At 38.0% G+C, this 24,583-nt stretch overlaps 1 protein-coding gene across 1 annotated transcript; it reads left to right on the forward strand.

The window, feature by feature from the left end:
* Positions 1-1,794: 1,794 nt before the first annotated feature.
* On the forward strand, positions 1,795-24,143 carry LOC108698315 (phosphatidylinositol 3,4,5-trisphosphate 5-phosphatase 2). Its single transcript, XM_018229710.2, has 24 exons — positions 1,795-1,879; positions 4,377-4,543; positions 5,241-5,304; positions 8,142-8,286; positions 9,067-9,262; positions 10,247-10,334; positions 10,708-10,773; positions 12,111-12,236; positions 12,335-12,413; positions 12,636-12,832; positions 14,229-14,346; positions 14,443-14,539; positions 15,118-15,256; positions 16,140-16,239; positions 17,328-17,413; positions 18,084-18,165; positions 18,533-18,616; positions 20,460-20,558; positions 21,114-21,202; positions 21,293-21,380; positions 22,119-22,295; positions 22,382-22,466; positions 22,576-22,809; positions 23,526-24,143. The coding sequence occupies exons 2-24, from the start codon at positions 4,410-4,412 to the stop codon at positions 23,551-23,553; spliced, it is 2,601 nt and encodes an 866-aa protein (XP_018085199.1). The 5' UTR covers positions 1,795-1,879; positions 4,377-4,409; the 3' UTR covers positions 23,554-24,143.
* The last annotated feature ends 440 nt before the right edge of the window (positions 24,144-24,583 follow it).

The raw sequence follows: 24,583 nt of genomic DNA on the forward strand, positions 1-24,583 counted from the left end.
GTGCCACTTATTGTGGTTGAATAGGTATCACACAAAATATGCCTCTATTGATTTGGCCTGAGGGTTATAAATTGGTACAGTCCATTACATGCCCTTAATTCCACTAGTCTATCAGGGGGAAAACTGTGCCTGTCCCATTATCCACTTGCCAAAATGGGTAAAGTCCATCCCATGCCCTTAATTGCCGACCCCTAGTCTATGAGTGGTAAACTGGGCCTGTCACATTATACCTCCTGCCCACCTGACAATTGCCTTTGGTCAGGGTTACCTGGGCTTATCCTACTACATGTCTAGAAGAGAACAGCAGCAAGATGAACAATTGACCTCCCAGAATGTTTTGTAGAAATTCCTTAGATTTAAATAATGTGGGAATTTGAAATTTAAAGTTATCAAACCATATGGGTCGAATAATGAATTGAGCTCAGATCCCCTGAGAAGGAGGTGTGGAACAGGGTCATATAGAAAAATCAGCAGCATCTACAGCAAACTATAGTAAAAACAGAATGCAATGGGCTCCATACAGAAATACCTAGCTGGGGAGCAATAAATCACATTTCCACAAATGGATTATTTTGCTCTGAATCAATATGGATCTCTAAAATATTCATGGGGGGTCACCTTTAAATTAACTTTAAGTATGTTATAGAATGGCCAATTCTAAGCAACTTTTCAATTGGTCTTCGTTATTTATTTTTATAGGTTTTAAATGATTTGCCTTCTTCTTCACATTCTCTTTTTATTGTTATTGCTTTTTTTTATTACTCATCTTTTCAGGTTCTCCCCTATTCATATTCCTGTCTCTTACTCATGGTTGCTAGGGTAATTGTAGCCCTAGAAATCAGATCGCTGAAACTGCAACCTAGAGAGCTGCTGAATAAAAAGCTAAATAACTAAAAAAAAAACACTAATAATAAAAAAATGAAAACCAATTGCAAATTGTCTCAGAATATCACTCTCTACATCATAACAAACGTAAGTACACAAATGAAACATTTTGAAGAAATCAAACATTTATATCACTGCCCTACTTTTTCTGCAGTGTGGCATACTAAAGGAACCTGACCTATTTGGGAAACACTAATATAGAGATCCCACTAGGTACAACCCCTACATATGTGTCTACAGCTTTTTCAGTATACAAGCCTAAATAGGTAAGGGTTTCGGCGTGAGCTTGGGATGACAGATCTATAAAGCATGGTGGACGTAGCCTTGCTCAACCCCATAAACTGAGTTGAAGTGATGAGAGGATGAAGCTCATTCAGCCAGAGTGTCCAAGGTTTGCAGGTGGTAAACAAAATATGACTTTTTTTTATTTTTTTTAAGTGTAAGTGGACAGGTCACGCAGGAAATGACACAATTCTGCCAACTTGAAAGCAAACGTGCAGCTGTAAATCACACATAAATTGCACTCACTAATTAACAATACTTTATTGTGGTTAAAAAAAATATGTTGCACTTGCTTCATAAAATTGTGGTAAAAAAAATGTGTTGGATTGTGTGCGAATTTTTTATTTTGCACTTGCTATATAAAAAAAAAAAAAAGCCCCTTTGTATGGACTGTTTTTTACTCCCTTCAACTTTTTTCTTTTTTTACCATTTTATATGATGATTTCATGATTTCTGTCTTTGCTGGCCTTGTTCTGTGGGCTCCGTTAACGCCTTGTTCCCTCGGTTTTGACTGTTTAAGTTTGTCCCTGAGCAATATCACTACATAAACTCACAATAAATTTGCTTTTTGCCTGGTGCTTTCATTCTTCTGTAGAAGCCACAGTTCTGTGGGTGATGAGACACAATTTCCTTCCTACTGACTCTGCTTCATTCGTTTCTCTGCAACAGCTCACACAGCACAGGAGGACCCTGCAGCTCTCAGCATCAGCAGGTGAGTGTTTACTCAAGCCCACAGGGGTTCACTTACAACTTACTTACAGAGCTAGTTCATCCAGTTATATGAGCATTTATTCACACTGACCAAGGCTTTTAATCATTTAAACCAGCAGTTGTCAGAGGTAAAGCTTTTAGGGGGCACAGCACAATAGATGGGGTCACAGCTTCAGAGTCAGTCTTGTATCCTAATTTGCTTTTAGAGATTCTATACTAAGCCAAAGTGACTATAAACATGTTTTTATGTGTACCTGATCTTGTTACAAGGAAAGAGGGACCTAAATACATAGGGGGGGGGGGTCACAAAAGCAGGCTTCAACCCAAAAAGTCTGAAAAGCTCAAGGTTAGATTATCAATATAATTAATATGGAAATGTTCCAGTAATTAATTAAAATCAAAGTTAAATTAATACCAAGGAATAGGGTCATTTGTTGCATGTGATCTACCTGCATCATTAAGCAGTGGTAATACAGTATATGCCTTGGTGCTATAGACTCAACATGATAACTCTGTAGAGGCACATAGAAAGGCAATATGATTACTCTATGTTTCAGTAAAAAGATGCAGGAGAAGGCACTATTTAGAAAGAGTTTAAAAAAAATTTTGCTTCATCGTTTGTGGATCAGTGAAAAACCTTTCAGTGCATCTGCACTGAAAGGAAAAAAAATTGTCGGTTTTACACCCTGGATCATGGCTTTAGATGTTAAATGCAATGTAAGTGTTAGGGATGAGAAGGGAACACAAACATGTTATACATAAATTCACCATACACACAAAACCCTACACACACAAATACATACAGCCAAATACACACATACACAGCGTAATAAACCTTAGTTCTTGGTTAGCAACAGGTAGTGATGTGTATAAGATTAATGCCAATCTATATCAGGGAATATTTGAGTTCAACTGGCTTATGGATGGACATTGGTCATTCAATCCTTATGTATAATTATGAAATCCTAATTGGATCATATTCTGTAGTTAAGATGATCTAAAAGAGATTGCATATAGATAGACAGATTACCGAAATCCTCCGGAATCTCTTCCCAATGGCTCTTTTCACCTTCTTCATACGGCTTAGCCTTGGCAACTCCAAAGTAGGTCTTTCTACTAGATGGGTCCTGAAGCGAAACAAATTAATTAATGGTCATTGCAAGTCGTTGAGAGTGGAAGCAAATTACCTAAAATTAAAATGTTGATTCAGAAAGTCAATAGTTTTTATGATAAATATTTTGCTAAAGGGTAACATTGTTTATATTCATTTCAAATTTAGAAAAACACATTTGTATGTGTTAGGAAAAAATGGAATAGGAAATGGAATAGGAATGCATCAGTGGTACAATAAATACCTAGCAACTTCTTGCAGCTCTTCTGTTTCTTTAATCTTGTTCTCGATGTATTTGAGATTTGATCTTACAGCCTGTGAGAAAGAAAACATTTATAAATGTGCATGTACAGTATTAATGGTGACAATAATTCCTTTATTTCTGTACAGACAGCAGTACATGTATGGGACCTATTATGCAGAATGCTTGCGACCTGGGGTTTTCTGGATAACAGATCTTACTGTAAATTTGATCTTCATTCCTTAAGTCTACTAGAAAATCATTTAAACCCAATAGGCTGGTTTTGCTTCCATTAAGGATTAATTATATCTTAGTTTTGATCAAGTACAAGCTACTGTTTTATTATTATAGAGGATAAGAAAATCATTGTTAAGAATTTAGATTATTTGGAGAAAATGGAGTTTATAGGAAATGACCTTCAAAGTGCAAGTCCCGGTCAGTATCAGGCACATTTGAAAATCACATTTACACTTAATTTATATAGATTTGCATATGTCATAGTCTACTGGGTGCAGAGTTTGGACCATTTGGGTTGATATGCAGCATCATGTGAATTTAATGTATACAAAATCATGAACATATCATCTGAATTTACGAGGTTACCTTTTAAACAAAGTTTTCGCAAGTCAAACAGAAGCCAATTGGAGGACGCAGCACGAGGCCGGGGTACCCCACGGGGTCTCCCTCAGTAGGTAGCGGTTTTCCCCAACACTAGCTCAGATGAGAATGGTATAAACTGAGCTATGGGGAAGCCACCAAAATCCAACTGTAGTAATATCTGAAGAGAGAGGAGAAAAGTCAGAGATAATGCATTAAGCACATATTTCCTATTAAACAGAGCGTAAAGTAGAGGTCTGGTTATTTGACCCTAAGCTTGAGCTATGTTTTACCTCCAGCAGGTTCTGGGTGACATTTTATGAAATACTGTGTTTACTCATAGTATCCAATCAGAGATTAGCATTGGTACAGTTATAACATATTGGCCCATATTAGTAAGCAAGGCCGGTTATGCCATTTGCTTGGCTGGGTACTGAAATGCAGTACTCATAGAACCTCAGCAAATAGGTTTGAATAAAAATGATAGTAATGATCCTAAATTTGTGTTTGGTTGCTATAGGTAACAGTTTAACCTCTAAATCTTTTCAGAAATTTCAGAAAGCAATTGTGACACAGAGGGAAATGGGTGAACACTGGTACCATGCAGATCTGAGCCAGGCATGGGCGGAGCAGTTACTGATCCAAGATGGTCGGGATGGTGCCTTCCTTGTGCGTCAGAGCGAATCTGTGCGCGGGGCATTTGCGATATGTCTCATGTGAGTTGTCTTATTCCATTTTTCTGTATCTAAAACAAAATATAAGGTTCTCTTTCTGTTTTCTGCCATCTTAACTGAACAAATCCATGAAATTAAAATAAAATAAAAAGTGTTTTGAAACACTTTTTATCTTTTTTTTTTGTATTTGAACTGAAAATGCAACCAGTGTCTGGTTGCTATAGTAATTGAGCCCTAGCATTCTTAAAGAAGTTGTCATTTTTGACAGATAACGGTAAACCAGGGATTCCCCAAATACATAAAAGCATCTGTTGATAATCCAGATATGCCAGTAAAAATCACTGCACAAAATGGGCAATGAGCACTCCATTAATCCAAGACATGCCAGTAAAATACCTGCAGAAAATGGGAACTTTTACCCCAGACACGCTAGTAAGATCACTGCAGAAATGCATAATGTGCACATTAACATCATACATGACAGTATTTTCAATGGAGTAATGGATTATGATCACAATAAACCCAGTAAGTCACTGTAGACAATTAACACTATACCTGGAGCAAACAATTATTTATTACATGCCATCATGCTGCCCTAAATATTTAGTTTAACAAGAGGTGCATTTAGTGATAGCTTTCTATAAGATGCCACGTATTGCTGCCCACCACATAAACATATACACCTTTTACTAATTAATATTATTGCTAAATTTATCTCTCATTTATATTGTTTTCATAGGTATCAACATGTGGTCCACACCTACCGTGTCCTGCCTGATGACTGCGGCTTGCTCTCTGTGCAGGTTTGCCAGTGGTTCTGATACCTTTCTGATCTCATTCTATGAGTAACCTGTCTTTGTAATTTTATATGCTTTTTCCTATGTTGAAGGTGCAGTGCATTTCATGCATCTTCAATGTGCCCCAAAAGGCAGTCTATTTTTCTGACTGATAAACATAACGCTGATGAAGTGTCAATACTACTGGTGTACCTGGTGCACTGAGACATATCCACAATATCTGTGTGACAGACACACTGTCCCCCAGGCAATGAAGTGAGCTACCATTCTGTAGATGTAAACACCCTAAATGCATATAAACAATTAAAACAATGTGCACATGTCTTTTTTTTTCTTCATACTTGAAGGTCAACAAAATTGTAATCTATTATTACGCTAGAAATAGAGATCATAATGTTTTTGGCATCTGTACAAGCCCAGGAAAACCACAGCCATTTAGAAGTGCGGATCTCTGCCTCTGAAGATGCCCCCAGATTCTCCCCTTATGTTTTTTAATGAAGCATTAGTCACCCAGGCTTAGGGATAGACTCACAATATATATTATATATAATTAAATCTTATGATACAAGGCTAATTAATAATTCATTCAGATTCCCATTGTATGGTAGATCAGTAGCCATTGCATTCTGCATTACAGTTTAATAAACAGCTTCCATGATAGATGAACCTCATTTTCTGCTTCATGATTTATGAAACATTTAGGGGGGCTATTTATTAAGGTTCAAGTTGTGTTTTCCATGAAAATTTTTAGTTTTCGAGTTGTTTTATTTGCTCAAAATTCAAATTTTCAGGTTAAAAAACCCCCCAGAATTCGCGCCTGGTGAATAAATTCGCCCATCACTAGATGTTAATAGTCTCCAAGACGTTTAAGTTTTTTCGGGGGGTTTTGCCCTGAAACGCGAATAATTTGATTAAGTAACTTGATTAATTAATTCAGGGTTTGCACCTTGAACTCGCAGAATCGGGTTCTTGCCATTCAAGTTTTTTCTTAAATAAGAAACCATTTGAGTTGCGAGTTCATTCCAATTCATTCGAGGTATAAAAACCTCTAACATTCGACCTTTGATAAATAACCCCCTTATGCTTAGCTTCTGAAGAGCAGCCCAGAGAGCACACTGAGCATGTGCAGTGCCACTGACACATAAAAGATGGCCTAACAAGAGTCAAGATGGTGAACACCTTTTAAGACCTGAATCATTACTGTTTATAGGGCTGCTGAACCTCTGGGTTGGTACAGTAAGTCCAGTATATCTATATATATATATCTATATATATCTATATATATATATATCTATATATATATATATATATATATATATATATATATATATATATATATATAAAATACAGCATTTCTAGCAATATATTAATTTTAGGATTTAGTTCTGCTTTAATGCCCCTTCCTTATAGTTCAGTAAGACATGAAGGATTGCAGCATAAAGATAACTATATCATGCTTATTTTTACTCTTTCAAACTCTCTCTCTCTCTCTCTCTCTCTCTCTCTCTCTCTCTCTATATATATATATAGAGCCACATTTTTTCTAGGTAACTTTTTTGCACATGTACGTGAGAGGTTGCTGCTCTGCCTTTTTTTGCTTCTCTCAAGCAGGTTTCAAACCATCTGTGCTCAGGTTTCAAACCCCTCTTCTACTTTTTCTATTCTGTTTCTTGTACTCTGGTTTCCTTTCCCTGCCCCAGAAGACTGAGGCATCTCAGCCAACCTCTGCATTATGTGTCACCCACTTACATGTTAGCCTTTTCCCACAGACGTTATGTTATGTTTTGAACAGTTCAACTTGTTAGAAACTTTCAGTTTAATAAGTAGCTATTACAGGCAGTCTCCGGGTTACGTACGAGATAGGGTCTGTAGGTTTGTTCTTAAATTGAATTTGTATGTAAGATGAAACATATATTTACTTATTATATGCAACTTAGACAGATGTCTGTCTTAACATAGTATTTATTTTTACCTCTCTGTGCATATTTATTTTTATTTCTGTGCTCTGCAGTAGACAACACACACCAGAGGGGATTGGGGCAGGTGGTTTATTAAAGCTAAATGCTAATTTAGTCAAACAAACCATAGTATGTTACTGTAATAGCCCCCATCTGTGAGTGTGTGAGTTGTATGTAAGTCGGGTGTATGTAACTTGAGGACTCACTGTATAAAGCTAGGTTTAGTAGTTTTTTGGTTTCAGATCACCTAAGTTTTTTTTAAAAAAATTTAATGCAAAAGTTTGAGGCTTTTTGTGTTTAAATAACTTAACATATATGTGTGTTAATAATAATGAATGTGTGAGTAACTAAAATGTGCTTACCTACAATAAAAATCACACGAGGCTTCAGGAAAGCTTATCTATGCACAAATTGGGGCTCCATCCATATTTCTGATGTTATGCTCTTGGGTGGATGTTATAATTATTCTCTAGTTGGATCACATTACACATCTGAGCTGTATCTTATTCAAAAGAGAAAAGGGACACAATGTGCACCCCTTCCATACCCACAGTGAAAAGTCTGTAAATATAACCTAACATGGGCACAGGTCTCCAACTTAAAATTGTATTGTGTACGGTAAGTCATTCCGTACACTGACTTCCACTTGCCATTTTTACGTTATGTGCCAGTGTTCTTTCCTTTTTTTTGGTGTCTGCCTGCACTGCTAATACATCGTACTGTTCCCTCTGTAACACTGTTACTAGTTTTTGTGCATGTAAGTTTGTGTGCACTTGTGCTTCCTTCTTTCTTTGTGCCTCGGGGTTCTGTGATTCCTCTCTCCTTCATCTCCTGACTATTCTCTTGTTGGAGGTCCCGTTTATCTGACCTGTTGGACTTTTTTAGTCTGTGCAGGGTGTAGGGGTGAAGAAATTTGAGCATCTCAGCGACTTGGTGTATGAATATATGCACAAACAGTATGGACTGGTCACAGCACTACAGTACCCTGTGGGGTGGGAAGCAGAACTGGGCACTGAGCAGGTTAATGACTGTAAGTAACAGTAGCTTTTTTTAATGTATTTTAACAGGTATATATTCTTTTATAAATAGGCAATTGTTACCAAGAGTTAATACTGTATATGCTGTGCTATAGTGAACCAAAGCCTGCCCCACAATCTTCTTATGCCTTTGCTTTATAGTATCAGGGGGAAATAAAGTGACATATTATAATGCTATTTGTAAAGCCAGTGCTGTTTTCTGCTCTACTCTGGACAGAGCACCTTTACCTGCCCTCAACACAGCCACGTGTGGAGCAACTCCGAGCAGAGCAGGCATGACATGTAATAAACTCAAACGGGTGCCAGTGTTTCTTAAAGATAAATAGGAATTTTATTAAATATTAGGATAATAATGGTAATTGACAATTTATCCTTTAATAATTGCAAGCTTTCCAGCTGGCCAAGTACTACTTTATTAGCAGAAGAGACAGCAACTCAAAATAACATACTCATTCCAAAGGAGCTATAATAATAGAGAACACATCAAAGGGTAGAATCTGTCTCACAGTTCCCAGTGTTGATAATTGAGCCCTTGTCTTTTCTACTGGGGTTTCTTTTAACTGCAAAATCACAAGGCAAATCTAATTTTTTTCTTCACTGCTTTTATACTTTTTGTTTATGGTTGGCCAGTTAAAGGAAACTGCTCTATGATAGTGGGCAGCATTCTCTTTTTTGTTTAATGATCGCATGTTTAGATATTTACTTCTTGTGACTACAGACCACAAGTTACCAGATTTAATTTCATCAGTTATCATGCTGTTTATATTCTACAGATGTTGAAGCTATGAAGTCCCCAAGTTGGAAAGATATTTCCTCCACAGGTACAAGGATAGTATCATCCCAGAGAGGAACGGCACCTGGTACCCAGAGGATACTACTGCAAGAAGACTTGGAAGACACCAGGAACCAAGGCCTGGGACTTTTACAATTGAGTCCCCAGTTAGAGAGGCAATGCAGAGAGCTGGACAGGTGGGATCTTATGCCATTTTTGTATCTATCAGTCATCACCAACAATTTACCTTTAGCAAGAACTGGTCTACGTCTAGTAATGGCAATGCCCAGTCTGGTGAGAATGTCAAAAAGGAGACATTCAATGTAAAATGTATGTCAGTGTACATTTTATGTCTTGGCACAAGCAAGCCTCTGATTTTATTTTTGTTAATAGCAAAGCAAACTCCCTTATAAAGCTTGTAGCTTGCAGAACTTAATATATATGATGTTTATATAAAGGACTAATTTATTTTGTTTGCACTTGCAATTTCATGATTTCTGGTATCCCTCCCTGCTGTGTTTTCCTGTACTTACCTACATTGCCTCCATTAGAAATCCTGGAAGTTATTTGTAGCCCCCCCCCCATAAACACAAGCACATGAGACCAACATTTTGGCCATGTCCCTTGTATGCACTATACAAAAGATACATTTTTTTAACCACAGCTGCTATGTTACAAACTCACAAATAATTTTACTGTAGGGTTACTGTAGGGTTGCCACCTGTGCATTTGTGCAACAGCCTGATTTTCACGACTATCCAGATGAAATCTGCCTGCATAGACTTCCAGATTAAGAAATCCATTAGGATGAAGTGAGTGACGTAGCAACTGATCACTGATTGCAACGCATTATAGTCCAGCCTCTTGACATCACAGTCCTGTCCACAAACTGTCACCTTCTTTAACACTGCCTGTCCTGCCCAGTCTTCAATTTAATAAAATGTGCCAACCTTATTAAACTAAAATGTTGAAAGGTTGCTTGTCTCAGCATATTTTATTGGTGACTGCCCCTATTCACAGTTGCCTCGGGATGCTGTAAAACATTTCTGGTAATTTTCTTATTTTTCTTGCTTGAATTGGTATCTTGTATATTTAAACATTCAATATATATAATGCAAAATGCTTACTGCTGAGTTTACAGGAAATTCCTGTATCTTCCTCAAACTCTTTTTTTCTCCCAGAGAGATTGGGGTCACCTGGAGCAGCCTAAGGGTACTTACAAAGGTTTTCGGCCAGATGATCTCAACTCTTAATTCTGAAGATGAGCAAGTATGTAAATCCTCCAAAGATTTAAGTAGAACAATTGCATTTGAGGCTGATGAAGGAATAGAGAGAGAGTGCATGCTAAATGGAGAAAATCAGAGTACCCTTTGTCATGATAATGTATCTTAAACTACAATAAAAATAAACAAATGAATCTTTAGTTTCTAAGGTCTAATGAGCAGGACCCTCCTTGCTCTGTGTATTTGTGTGTGATCTGTATGTCTCATATATAGTATACACCTTTATATTGTGCAGTGACAGAATATGCTTATTAATAATAATGAAATGTCATCCTTTAAGCAAGTCATTGCTCACTTGTGTATACTGTATACTATATGTAATAGTAAAACTTTTACTTACTTCCGTATCCCTGTTACAGATGTTGGACAGACTAATGAATAACATTTCTGCTGTCCATGAGATCCTGTCTAGTCTGGAAAATAAGGTGATATTTCTGATAACATACAAACAGTAATATTATGTTGTAAAACTCATTCTCTAATAGGGATGCACCAAATCCACTATTTTGGATTCGGCCGAACCCCCGAATCCTTCACGAAAGATTTGTCCAAATCCTGGATTCGGTGCATCCGTATTCTCTTGTATACAGGTATGGAACCTATTATCCAGAATGCTCAGAACCTAGGCTTTTCCAGATAACGGATCTTTTTGTAATTTGGACCTCCATATTTTAAGTCTACTAAAAAATTATTTAAATATTTAGTAAAGTCTGAATGCCAAAAACTCCATAAATTCAAGTTTTTTTACTATAAAATCTGAATATTTAGTGGGCAAAAAAATTAAATTTTTTCAAGACTTATTATACCACGAGAATGGAAAAAGACTGAATCCAAAAACCTAGCATCTCAGACCTGCCAAGGTCTTATATAAGTCAATGGGAGAGATCCCTGTCCTATTTGAAAGTTTCTGTGGTCTGCGCTGAAATTAGCCCAAGGCAAAAATCCGAGAAATTCAAGCGTTTTGGGAAAAAACTTGGAAAAAACTTGGAAAAAACGTGATTCTTGTAATAATAAATAAGGTCCAATGGTGGACTCTAGTTTGGTCAGACTTTTTTGATTAAAATATTCAGATAAATTCGGACTTTGATAAATAAAGCCCTTAATAAACCTAATAGGATTGTTTTTCCTCCAATAAGGATTATTTATATTTCAGTTGAGATCAAGTACAAGGTACTGTTTTATTATTACAGAGAAAAAGGAAATCCTTTTTAAAATTTTGAATTATTTGATTAAAATGGAGTCTATGGGAGATGGCCTTTCAGTTATTCAGATTTTTCTGGATAATGGGTTTCCGGATAATGAATCCCATATCTGTACTAGCTTTATTATATTTAAACCCTATTTACTAAGGGCAGATTGGCAAAATATTTGCCTCATCTTACAAAAAAAAATAAAAATAAAAGGAAATTGCTCATTTGCAGTTAGGTCAATTATTCCAGTCCATTAATTAAGATGAATGAATTAATCTATTTTGGGGGCCTACTGTTTATTGTAGAGTGTTTGTTTGCTGGTTTAATGGATCAGGAATATTTCTGCTAACGTATTTTGTTTCCTAAGATTGAAATAATAGTTTCTTCCTTTTTATTTCTGATCATCATGTCTATTGGCAATATCTTCAATATCCATTCCATAGTCATGCTTTATCTATGTTTATAATGGATTGTTTAACCAATCACAGTCCAGTGTGGCATCATCCCCTGCTATGAATCATGGGTGAGCTAACTAGTTACAACTTTGGTCACAGTCACGATTCCCTCTTTAGATTGTACAGACATTAAAGGAGAGTCTCGCAAGTTTTCCCACATCTCCTGCCTCCCATGGCTCAACCTCTCCAAGGGTATCAGCTACCAGCACCAGTAACAGGAAAAGCAAAAGAGATCCTCAGGATGTGAGTATTTAAAATAGAAAACAAAATTGCCTATTATTTATAATTACGCTTTGTCCATGGAGCTGAGGAAGTGACTGTCCCATGCCGTGTTTCACTAGGGGTTGCAAGGAGATAGAAATCAGCCTAAAAAGAATGGCCCCAAAAGCTTGTCTTTGTTCATCGGCACCTGGAATATGGGTAATTATATAAGACTGATAGGGACTGATATTTCCTTATATGATTTTTGACTTACACTAGCATCAAATGTATTGCATTACCATAGCCTCTTGAGAATATTTAACCTGACATTTTTAAACACTTAGAAGTTGACTTTCCAAACTTGCCTCCAACTTACGCCATGCATCAAATTTAGAAGATATAAAATCTTACAAAGACAGTTTGAATCTTTTGTATTGTCAGGTGGCTCCACTCCACCACGCTCAATCTCTTCCTGGTTGTCTTCAAGAGGGCTAGGGCGAAGTCTGGAGGACACTAGTGTCTGTGTGTCACATGATGTATACATGGTTGGAACGCAGGAAAATCCACAAGGAGATCGTGAGTGGGCAGAGTTTCTAAGACTGGCATTGATATCCCACACAGGGAAACAGTTCAAAGTGGTGAGTACTTACATAAAATTCTGTATGTTTAGCAATGTATTTTAGGTGGAGCCCATGAAGCACCAAAAAAAAAAAATATTTGAAATAAAGGGACATTTCAAGTTTTAGAATGTAATAGATGGATATCATCATTGTATTATATAGTTTTTGTTCTCTAAACATTTAATAAATAGATGGTCAACTGTTTGGATACAGTTGGTACTAGGATGTCTTCACTTTACCATGGCTTTAGTCCATTTATATATTAGGGAAAGGGTACAGATATGGAGGACAGTAGATGAGCGATGGTAGAAAGAATAAAGGTGAATGAAGAAAGAAGAAAAAGGAATTTGGAGACTGGGGTCTAAATTCTTCTGATGGGCCCCTGGCATTCATGTCTGATACTGGTTAGAGCTCACAATTAGTAATGTACCGAATCCACTATTTTGGGTTCGGCCAAACCCCCAAATCCTTTGTGAAAGATTTGGCCAAATACTGAACCGAATCCGAGCCCTAAATTGAAAATCAGGGCAGGGGAGGGATAAAAGAGCCGCGCGTGGTAAAAAAAAAACTTTTTTACTTCCTTCTTTTGTGACAAAAAGTCACATGATTTTAAGGATTTGGATTTGGTTCAGCCAGGCTTGTGGATTTGGTTGAATCCAAATCCTGCTGAAAAAGGCCAAATCCTGGCCGAATACCAAACCGAATCCTGGATTCCTACATCCCTACTTACAATATATATTAATCATATGTATATGATCTACTTGTGTATATATATCTATGTATATTCCATATGGATTATTTCAACTTTCATGATGGTGGTCCATATCCAGGCAAACTGATATCATATAAAAAGTAACTAAACCTTTATTTCAACCTGACAAGCCATCTGTTCTGAAAGCTGTACACCATGTTTGTCCTTCAAAAATGATGTATACAGCAGCAAGATAATCTCTAGGATAATAAATGTTTATTCTTATATTATAGGTAGTTAATGGCGTGCGTGCGAGTACTGTACATCGGCTTTGATCCGAGTAGATCAAGTCTCAGTTTATATGTAGTAAATATGCTGCCCTCACAAGGTCAGATATTATCAGTCAAATTAGTAAGACTGTCCCCACAACCTTCCACATCTGGGCCCAAAATGAACAAAAAAAATAAATTATTAAAGGAATATTGTTTATCATTTTGGAACATTGTAGAGACAGAAGCATTTATATAAGCCAGTTTGACTTTAGCATGCTGAACTGGCCACAGATCCATTAGTTCTAAGATCAAGATGAATGACTTTATGTCAGTGGGTGTGTATCCAATTCAGAATTATAAATCTCAGTTACTTAATGAAACTAGCGAAATATTTTGTTTAATTCATTAAACATTAGTGTTCAATTAACTGTCAAACTTTCCCTCTGGAAAGGTCTCTGTGCACTCTCTTGGGGGAGTGAAACTCGTGCTGCTGGTGAGACAAGAATATGAAAGTCTGATTTCTCATGTGCAGATTTCCAGTGTGAGAACAAGAATGAGCAATACTCTGGGTACGTGGCATCTGTGATCTCAGGGCACGAGGGCCATCCTGGACACTAATGGGCACATTATCATATTGTACTTAACATGAGTGTTATTTCCTTCAGGACATCGGGGGGCTGTTGGCCTATCTCTGGACTTCAATGGAATATCATTAGGATTTGTCACCTGTCACCTAGTGTCAGGAAATGAGAAAGTTCAGAAGTAAGTGACTTCACCTTCTGACTCCCAGGCTAAAGCAAATATGGAAAGAATCTGTGGTTGGGCTAGGTTGCAAAATGAGCATATTTTTATTTAATCTTGCCAGCAGCATTGAACTGGTCCAATAATATGTCCTTTCATGGATCAAATAGGGCCTCCATGAAGACTTCTTAACTGAAGACACAGTCCAATCAGCGTCTGAATCAGTTTGATCATATCTTTATTCATCAGGAGATCATTCCTGTACTTTAAGAGGGATATGTGATTTCATAGGCAAAAGCTTGTTCCAGTAACCCATGGAACATGCCAACTTTCATATTTGCCTTTTCATATTTGCTTTCATTCTATTCTATATGCAGCGAACAGTAAAAGCTAACTACTGATTGATTCTGATTGGTTACCTAGACAGAGTAAAGGTTTAACCATGTGATTACATAATAATAACATCTTCTACCCGACATTCATCAACCATAGAGAGTTCCATATAATTCATTAGCCAGGTGCTGATCTTTACAAGTTTAGTTGATGTTTTGAGTCAGCTGCTTCATTGCAAATTAAATATAACACCCTGTTTGTTTTAGGAGGAACCAAAGTTTCGGGGAAATTCTGCGAGGACTGACACTTGGAGACGAGTCTTTAAGGAGTTTCCAGCTCCCCCTGAGGTTAACACATTTCTTTTGGGCTGGAGATCTAAACTACAGACTAAGCATGCCACTGCAGGTACCGACTATCTCAAAATCCTTACAAATTGTAATGACCTATGGCCATTTAGGTCTTCCCTAGAATTATTGCTATTGACTCTTTGCTTCCTACTCCTCTTCTTTACACCATATAACCAACCTACAAATTGCATATTATAAGATTCTTTATAAAGCAACCACTCAAAATGTCAAATGTATCCTCTTATTGTGTACTTGAAAAGAATACCCTATACACGCAAGAGCTAATTTACTAGATGAAAAAGCTCTGTGTGTGCTAATGGGGAAAATGCTGCCCATCACTGATCAATGCACATAGTAATTGCACCTGGGGCTAGCATACAACAGCTTCTCTCTGATCCCTAGTAACTGTTGCGCAACTCAGATTACCTCCCCTATTCAGAAGAGCCAGGGTGCTTTGTGGGCAAAAAATATGGTTCTTAAAGCTCTTTTTTTGCACATTGCTCCTATTTTAAATAAGCCCTTAATTAACTAATATGTATGTTATTCTGCTGCAATGTGTAGGTTATACAAAAAAACTATGTATAAACTCAGGGGTTGTTTTGGGCCCCAGCCTTCCCAATGCCACCCCAATAGCATTGCTTTTGCAAAAAGCACAATTTACTCTTTGCAGTAGAAAGTTACCAGGAGCAGGGTTGCTTTGCCTCCCGTGGTATATACATTCATATTCTTATGCCTTTTGCCCTTTTCCTTTAAATCCACTTTCTATTACTAGCTCATAATGTATGTGTGTTAGAAACTGGATTGTAATAATTTACAATCACCTATGGCAGTGCAAAATATGTTCTAAATAAAGAATAATCACAATCATAAATAATCTGCCCTTTTGTCCTTTGATCTATACACATGGAATTCCTGATAGGCACTTTATCTTCTTGATACAGGACATCCTGCAGTGTGTGTTCAGCGGCCGCTACCAGGTCCTGCTTCCAGTGGATCAACTCAGCCAGGAGCGTGAGAGGAAGAAAATCTTCTTGGGATTCAGTGAGTGTCCAGCAGCCAAACACGTGTCACCAGAATAAAACAGGATGTACGGTTCAACTCCTGCCTCTTAACCCATTTATCATATTTTTCATATGATATATTGTCCCAGCTATATTTGCCTAATTTAATTAATCCAAAAAAAATCAAAAAATATATATATATATTATAAAAATATATATAAAATATTGTATAGAATTCTGCAGAAAATGGAAAGTTATAGTCACTTTTTAACCTTTATTAATTGCCTGAGGACACTGAAGGATGATGCCAGTCTAGCTTGGACAACCCAGAAGATAACACAGTGCCTGTACTGACTCATCTACCTACAGTACCCACATGCCATCCTTAATTATAAGTGAAACAAGTAGCCCCTACTTTCCAGCTCATACATGGATTCAGCAGAGAAATATCACTCCACTAAGATAAGCTGGGATTACCCTGAAGAAGTTCTGCATGCCTGTACTGAAACTTTGCAGGTGCAGTTCTCTGAGACTGAGTCCCACATCAAAGCCAAAGCCAAAATTATTCATTTTGCATGCATTTATTGAAGCATCAGGCCCCACTGGGGCATCTGTCTCTGTTATTGCTTCAATAGCCTTTGCATGAATATATTCAGGTCCGGACTGAGAATTAAAATAGGCCCTGGCATTTCCATTACACAGAGGCCCAATCAGTCCACATAGAGGCCCAAACAGCCCACCAGCCCACTAAATAATGACTTTCTATGGGACCTTATAGCAGCCCCTCTGGCATTTGTCAGAACCCACAGGTTGCCAGTCCGGGCTGGAATATATTAGTAAACTTTACCCATTTGTCAAAAACAGTTTTTTTCTCTAAAGACACATAGCGAAGGTTCTGTTGGCAGAGGGAGGTGCTTCTCTCATAACAATTAATAAAGTTAACTGTGTTGGGGTTAATCAATATTTTATTTTAGTTAGAAATGGATTCTTTTTTTTTTCACTACCATTAACATCTGGGAATATATTACTCTTTCTGATTAAGTTTTAAAATAACACTATGTAAGGTTAGATATATCTGTATGTGTGGTTTGTTTAAGCCTTCACTTTATTTCTCTCTGTACTCCACAGAGGAGGATCCAGTCACTTTTCCCCCAACCTGTCGCTATGAGCGAGGGACGCGGAGCTATGATTTGCACAAAGCCAAAACAACAGGAGTGAGCTTTATTATCCCTTCCTTTCATGTATCTGAGCACACATTGCCCCCTTCACCTTAGCTTTCCCCTAGTACATACGGATATTCTTCTGTACAAATTGACATCATCATCCCCATTGCTTTCCACTCTGTACAATACCCAATACAACATATAAACAATGTGTCTATCAGTAAAACATGGGTAAACGTACTTCATTCATAGTTCTAGCTATACTTGATTCTTCACAGTATCACCATCTACCGGTTAAAAAATATACAGTAGATGCCTGGTGGCAATGGCTATGTCTATGAACAGAAGCTATACCATGAAGCCTCATGCTTTTAAGAGAACATTAATGGAATATAAACCTTACTTAGAAACATGTTATATCCCCCAGCTATTTGGGAGATATCTTTACTGGGTTAAAATAAATCTTTAACCCTATCATTCCTATGATTTTTGCATTTGCCTTCCGATGTCACAGCACAGGACAATGTAATAACTGTGTCAAAGTTTGTTCTAGGCCTAGTATCCCTCGGCAACCAATCAGAAATTTGCAGCAGGTCAGTAAATTCTCTCTGGTGAGAGGCTGCTATGGGTTGCTAGAATTGTAGCAAACGTTGCACATGATATAAACATTGTTTTTATATTTCGATCATTTATTGTCAGCTAATGAAGCCATTTTCTCTAGACTCGTATATTTGCCCCATCCTGGAGTGATCGAGTCCTATGGACTTCATACCCAGACACAGATATCAAGTGCACATCTTATGGTAAGTCTCCAGCTGCTGTGAACAAAAATTTCAGCACAAAATTTGGCAGCATAGTGGTACAGCAGTTAGTGTTGCTGCCTCTTGTCCCTGGGGTCTTAGGTTTAATGTGACCTCAGACTGTAAGCTCCATTGGGGCAGGGACTGATATGAATTATTTTAATTCTCAGTATAGTCCTGCAGAACATATTGGTACTGTAAAAATAAAGAATAATAATAAAAAGCCTTCATGCTGCCCTCCACAGACGGTGATCTAGGCCTCCATAGGCTGTTTATGGCACCACTACTCTAGTTATATACAGTATATATTGTTAAGTAAAAGGTGGAAGGTTGGAAACACATTATTTAATGTCACATCATCCAATTACAGGTTGCACAGAAGACATCGTGACCAGTGAACACTCGCCTGTGTTTGCCACCTTTGAGGTTGGACTAGACTACACATCCCAGCAAGGTGGTCATGGATCACGACTTCTACTAATCCTGCCTGTGTTTACTATTTTTATCCAACTAAAATTACATTCATAACTGTGTTCTGTATTGATCATTAGCAGCTACAAAATATGTAGTCTGTGCTACTATTTTCTTAGTTTCCCGGAAAATATGTATGTTCCTTTTTCTTGCACTTGCTGCTCTTAGACAGTAAATACTGCCCCCTTGTGCTCAGTTCCCTAACATAAGGGATACTTCCACTTAAAGGCTAATTCCACTTAAAGGGGTGGTTCACCTTTAAGATCAATTTTAGTATGTTATAGAATGGCCAATACTAAGCAACTTTTCAATTGGTTTTCGTTATTTAGTTTTTATAGTTTTATTATTATTTGCCTTTTTCTTCAGACTCTTTGCAGCTTTCAAATGGGCTTCGCTGATGCCTTCTAAAAAGCTAATTTATTGTTGTTGCTATTTTTTATTACTCATCCTTCTATTCAGGTCCTCTCCTATTCATATTCTAGTTTCTTATTCAAATCAGTGCATGGTTGCTAGGGTAATTTGAACCCTAGCTACCAAATTGCTGAAACTACAAACTGGAGAGCTGCTGAATAAAAAGCTAAATAACTCAAAAACCACAAATAATAAAAAATCATATCCAATTGCAAATTGACTCAGAATATCACTCTCTACATCATACTAAATCTTAATTTAAAGGTGAACAACCCCTTAGTGTTTGCACCCCCTGGCTGTCAAAAGTTGGCACCCCAAGCCCTGGAACTAATGTGCCATTTTTGCTTGCCAATATTACGTTGTAATTGCAGAATGGTGGCTATAGTTCTGTTGTCGATATTCAGAGATAGAATATAATGTGCTTCATGCCTTTAGCAATGATTGGGTAAAACCACAAACAGAAAGTCCAGTGTAAACAGGCAGGATTCTTGTTGGAGGATGATCTGTTTTAAAGGGGTAGTTCACCTTTAAGATAACTATGTTACAGAATGGCTAATCTTAAGCAACTTTTCAATTTTTTTATGGGTTTTTCTTCTAACTCTTTCCAGCTTTCAAATGGGGGTCACCGACCCCATCTTAAAAGCAAATGTTCTGTAAGGTTACAGTTAGTGTTATTGCTACTTTGTATTACTCATCTTTCTATTCAGCCGCCTCTCCTGTTCATTTTCTAGTCTCTTATTCCAATCAATGCGTGGTTGCTAGGGTAATTTGGACCCTAGCAACCAGATTGCTGAAATTGCAAACTGGGGAGCTGCTGAATAAAAAGCGAAATAACTCCACAAATAATACAAAAAATGAAAAGCAATGGCAAATTGTCTCCGAATATCACTCGCTACATTATACTAAAAGTTAATTTAAAGGTGAACAACCCATTTAAGAACCTCTGTAAAACTGCTAATGCCATGAAAACTATAATGCATTATATCAGAGATCTGCTATACACTTGGGGATAACAATGCTGTCAACCCCCCCCCCCTCATTTTTTCTGGAGATACCAGATTTTGGGATCTGTGCCCTGGTCCCCATCATGCCTAAGTATTCCATCGATTCCAAATTAGTTTTCCATAATTGGGACAGTTTTGGGGCAAAAATCCAATGTGCACAAGCACAGAACGTTTCAGTGACGTCAGCAGAGCAGATGTGGGATCGGCATCAAGATAGGTTGTGTACATGTGTGTGTGACATCACTTCAACTGACATCATTCCAAGCTGGAAAATATTTGGCTCCTGCGGCATATGCTTTTTACACGTTGGCCTAGGGATGAGGCAATACATTTGCCTTTTATCTCTTTCTTTATAAGAGCACTAGGGTTATTCTGTTACATGGCATTCATACCTTCCCCTTGCTTCCACAGATACCAGCTGCACCGTCAGATTCCAGAGCATTGAGTCCATTATTAAAACGCAGAGCCGATCCAGAGGTTTCATTGAGTTCAGATCTGTGTGCATGAGAGGTGAGGCAGCTTCTTTCCAAACCTTACTGTTTCCTCCTGTCTTGTCTTACAATCAGCCATCTGTGCCATTTCGTTTTAAATATCCGCCCTTGATTTTGTATTATCCTGCTCCTCAAAAATGCAGGTTCTAACTATAACGAGAAGTGTGGGAGTAATAGACCCAGCTCTGTCCATACAGTCAGCTGTGGCAACATATGATTTATAGACATAGGAGATATTTGAAGGGATTGTTTCAAGTTATAGATTTCACATTAAACAAGGGGATATGATGAATAAAAGACTGCTAGAGTGTGATGTATACTGAATTTATCTATTAAAAACAGTAGACTTATATTGAGGTATGAATGAGGGGTGGGAACTCGTCTGGCACGACCGGACGAGTTAATTTCTCAACCGAACTTAAAAAAATCACCTTTGCATTGGTGTTACTGTTTCTATTTATTAGTATTAGAAATGATGACAACATTCTAACAGTTCTGGAAAGCAGTACAGAATTAGGATTGATGCCAGTGGACCCATTCTGAACAACTTATTCCTCTAAAATTATTTCCGTAGGATCCCCACAAAGCAAGGAAAACAGCAGCCACAGCACCGAGGGCTCAGCATTTCTCAAGCTAGGCTGGTCGGATCTAGACTTGCCAGAAGTGAGGAGCATTTCAAAGAGAATCAATGTTCTAATGTATACTGTGAATGCATTTGTACTAAAGGCTTGTATTGTTTGTCTGTCTCTCCAGATAACCCTGGTAGGCCAGGACAGAAGATCTGCTCTGACTGGACACATACTGCTTAATATTCGATCCACAGATGGAGGAGAGTCATATGGTAGGGGGCACTAAACGACACCTTTTTAGATTCATTTACAGGCGTCAGCGATTTTCTGAGATTTTGAGTCCTTTACAATTTAACATCCACAACACTCCTTAGATCAAAATACATGTTTAAAACATTGGGCTGTTCCCATGCCAACTATTGATTTGGGCAGATATAATTATTGGAAAATCATTTAAACTAAACTGGTCCCTAGAATTGTCTGGGCAACAGTACTGGTTGCACAATGTCAAGTTGTTCCTTATTACAGATTCCTAACCAAGAACCAAGGAAGGAGATATTAAAATCAGAAACTAAAAATGCTGCGTATCAACACAACAATGTGTTTTCCCATGCAGGTTGTTATTTTCTGTTCTCCTTCATCATTTAGCTAATAATGCAGGTCATGTGCCCCGAGTTCTAAATTACACAAATGATTTTGATCAGGTTTTGTGGGTCAAATTTTATCCGATCCAAAAAAATCTTATCATGCAACAGCTCAAGATTGTGTATGATCACACAAACTCTGACCCCCACGGCTGTAATGTAAGTTGGATCATATTAAGATGGTATTTTTTATTCATCATTCTACTGTATCTGACAGTCAGTGTGTTTCAATGAGAAGAAAACATCTGCCAGGCACCATCAGATTTTCTGATGGTCTGATTGTTGGATGAAGGGTTTAGCGTACAGACTTATTACGATGTACATGAAATAAATATATTTTACCATCAATTATACTTATGCCTCTAGGTGAATGCTGTGTGTCAGTAAACCCATTGAATAGTGGTACTGACCATCAGTTCCAAGCATTTCTGTCCCAGCGAGGAGAAGAGACTGGATCTATTCGTGGCTGGGTTACAGTGAGCAGATTTCTTGATGTCAACCCATTGAAAAGCCCAAATACGCAGCAAGGAGATAATGAAAAAGGCAAGACTGGCTCTTGTATATTGGGGGCTATATACTATGCTGCATTTAAATGAGTCTGAAACCATATTTGTCTGGTCTCTCCTCAGTAAGAGAAGGTTCTTCTCTGCTCACGTGTGCTCCTGTTTCTCCACGTGATCCTCCCGCTTCTCGACCTGTAGCACGAACTGCCAGGTAATAAGCCCATCTTATGAAATACACTACTCAGACTGATAGATATTATAGATACAACAATTATTCAGTTGAATATCAAACATAGATGCATGCATTTGCACTCTTACAGACGCCGGCCTGCAAGTCTGTGCTGTGTGATGGAAAGTTACAGCAATGCTGAATATTTTCTGTTTGAGGGAATTCCTTCTCCCCGTACCCCAACCTCTCCAAGGCCCCGCTCAGCACTAGTGAGTGGGGAGCATCAGAGCTCCGATTCACACGGCCAAAGATTCAACGTTAGGCCCGAGCTGGGAAAAAATTCTGCCTCTGTTCAAATAAGCAAACCCAATAGGGCCACCTCCAGGTTTGTATTATATTGATACATATAAAGTGCCAATGTCTTGCAATTAGTGGCACAACGCCAGACTAAGTAATTTAGATACTGAGATGAATAGATGTCACTTTATGTGAGTGCATGAAAAATAAGCGACCCCTGGTAACGAAAACCTGCATCTGACCTGCACAGGGACTACCCAAAGATTTTGTGCAAGAGCCAGCCTGAACCCACCTGACCCACGGGTCCTGTGGGTTTCTAACCGGCCCGCACATCACTAATGGCCACCGCGAGCTGAGCAATGGTTCAACAATTAGATCATAGTATAATAAAGGTACATCCGATGCAGTCCTCTCCTGAACTCTTAAAGCTGGCAATTTCCAGTATAGTATTGGTTGGCTAGGCCCGTATAGGCCCCATACATGGATCAATTATCGTCCATGTATCCAGGGATAACTAACTGTATCTCCTGTTTATTGTCTGTCCATTCCATTGGTTTCCTTCAGCCTATACTGAATCAATCAGTAATGCTGTTGTTTTCGGAATGATAAAATATATCAATAGAATGTATATGAATAGAAAATATATCAAATGTGCTTCGATAACTGTTCCTAAGCTCAAGGCCTGGTGTATGCTCTCTGTAGTACCGGTTAGAGAGGCTCAAGGTGCAAGTGCAAGCAGCATAGAATTGAGGTATTTCCATATGTTACAGTGCTGCAATCTGATATCTTTTCTTTCTTTCTAAGGTCCCTGGCTTCACACAAAGGCTGCTAACTTCTAAGATTGCTGAGAATCTGAAAAATGGCACGTGTAAACACAACAAACCCAAGTCCCAATTCTGTGGCCAGATGGCAGTAATACAAAAGATTAACATGACAAAATCACTGGTGTTTAGGTGACACATATGCAGATACTGCTTTTACCTTGGAGCCGAAAGTTTACGTTTGTGGAAATTCCTTTTAATTGCCATTAGATGGCAGCAGTAACACTATTATTTGGGAACCATCAAATCTCATATCAACTCACCCTACACATATTTATAGAGTTACATACTATAAAAAAGCAACACACATCTCACTATAAAATGTGAAATAGGACCTGTTCTTACTGCAAATAGACTGAGCTTTCACACATAAGTGGAAACATTTCAGTCTTTTGTTTGTATGCACAGTCAGACGGGACACCGGAACAAACTCGGTGGGCCCCGTCCCAGACCTGCTTCCCCAATCGGCTGCCCCATACAGCTGGGGTTTTAGAAGTCAAGAGGAGGCCCCCAGTGACTGCCAGGAGGACCCTTAGGGGTAAATTTATCAAAGAGTGAAGTTCCGCCACTAGAGTGAAATTCCGCAGCTCTCAATTCATTTCTATGGGATTTTGAAAGGCGTATTTATCAATGGGTGAAAGTGAAAGTTCACCCTTTGATAAATACGCCTATAAAAATCCCATAGAAATGAATGGAGAGTGGCGGAATTTCACTCTAGTGGCGGAACTTCACTATTAACTTCACTCTTTGATAAATATACCCCTTAGTGTTGCAGCTCTGGTGGGCCCCCAATACTCCAGTCCGACCCTGTTTGTATTTTCCCAACATATCTATCAGCATTTAGGAGAGAAGTTACTCATCCCACCTGCCTCTACCCCAGCGGAGCTTACAATCTAAGTATACCTACATGAATGTTAACATATTTATTTTATCAAGATAAGGGAATGTTTATTTAGCACCTTCATAGTCTCCAGTAATGCAGAGTTGTAGAAAATTACAGTTTGCAAGAAACTGTTGTCTTGAAGTTACCTTACTCTATAT

This window comes from Xenopus laevis, chromosome 8L (assembly GCF_017654675.1).
Source record: "Xenopus laevis strain J_2021 chromosome 8L, Xenopus_laevis_v10.1, whole genome shotgun sequence".
Classification (NCBI taxonomy): Eukaryota; Metazoa; Chordata; class Amphibia; order Anura; family Pipidae; genus Xenopus; species Xenopus laevis.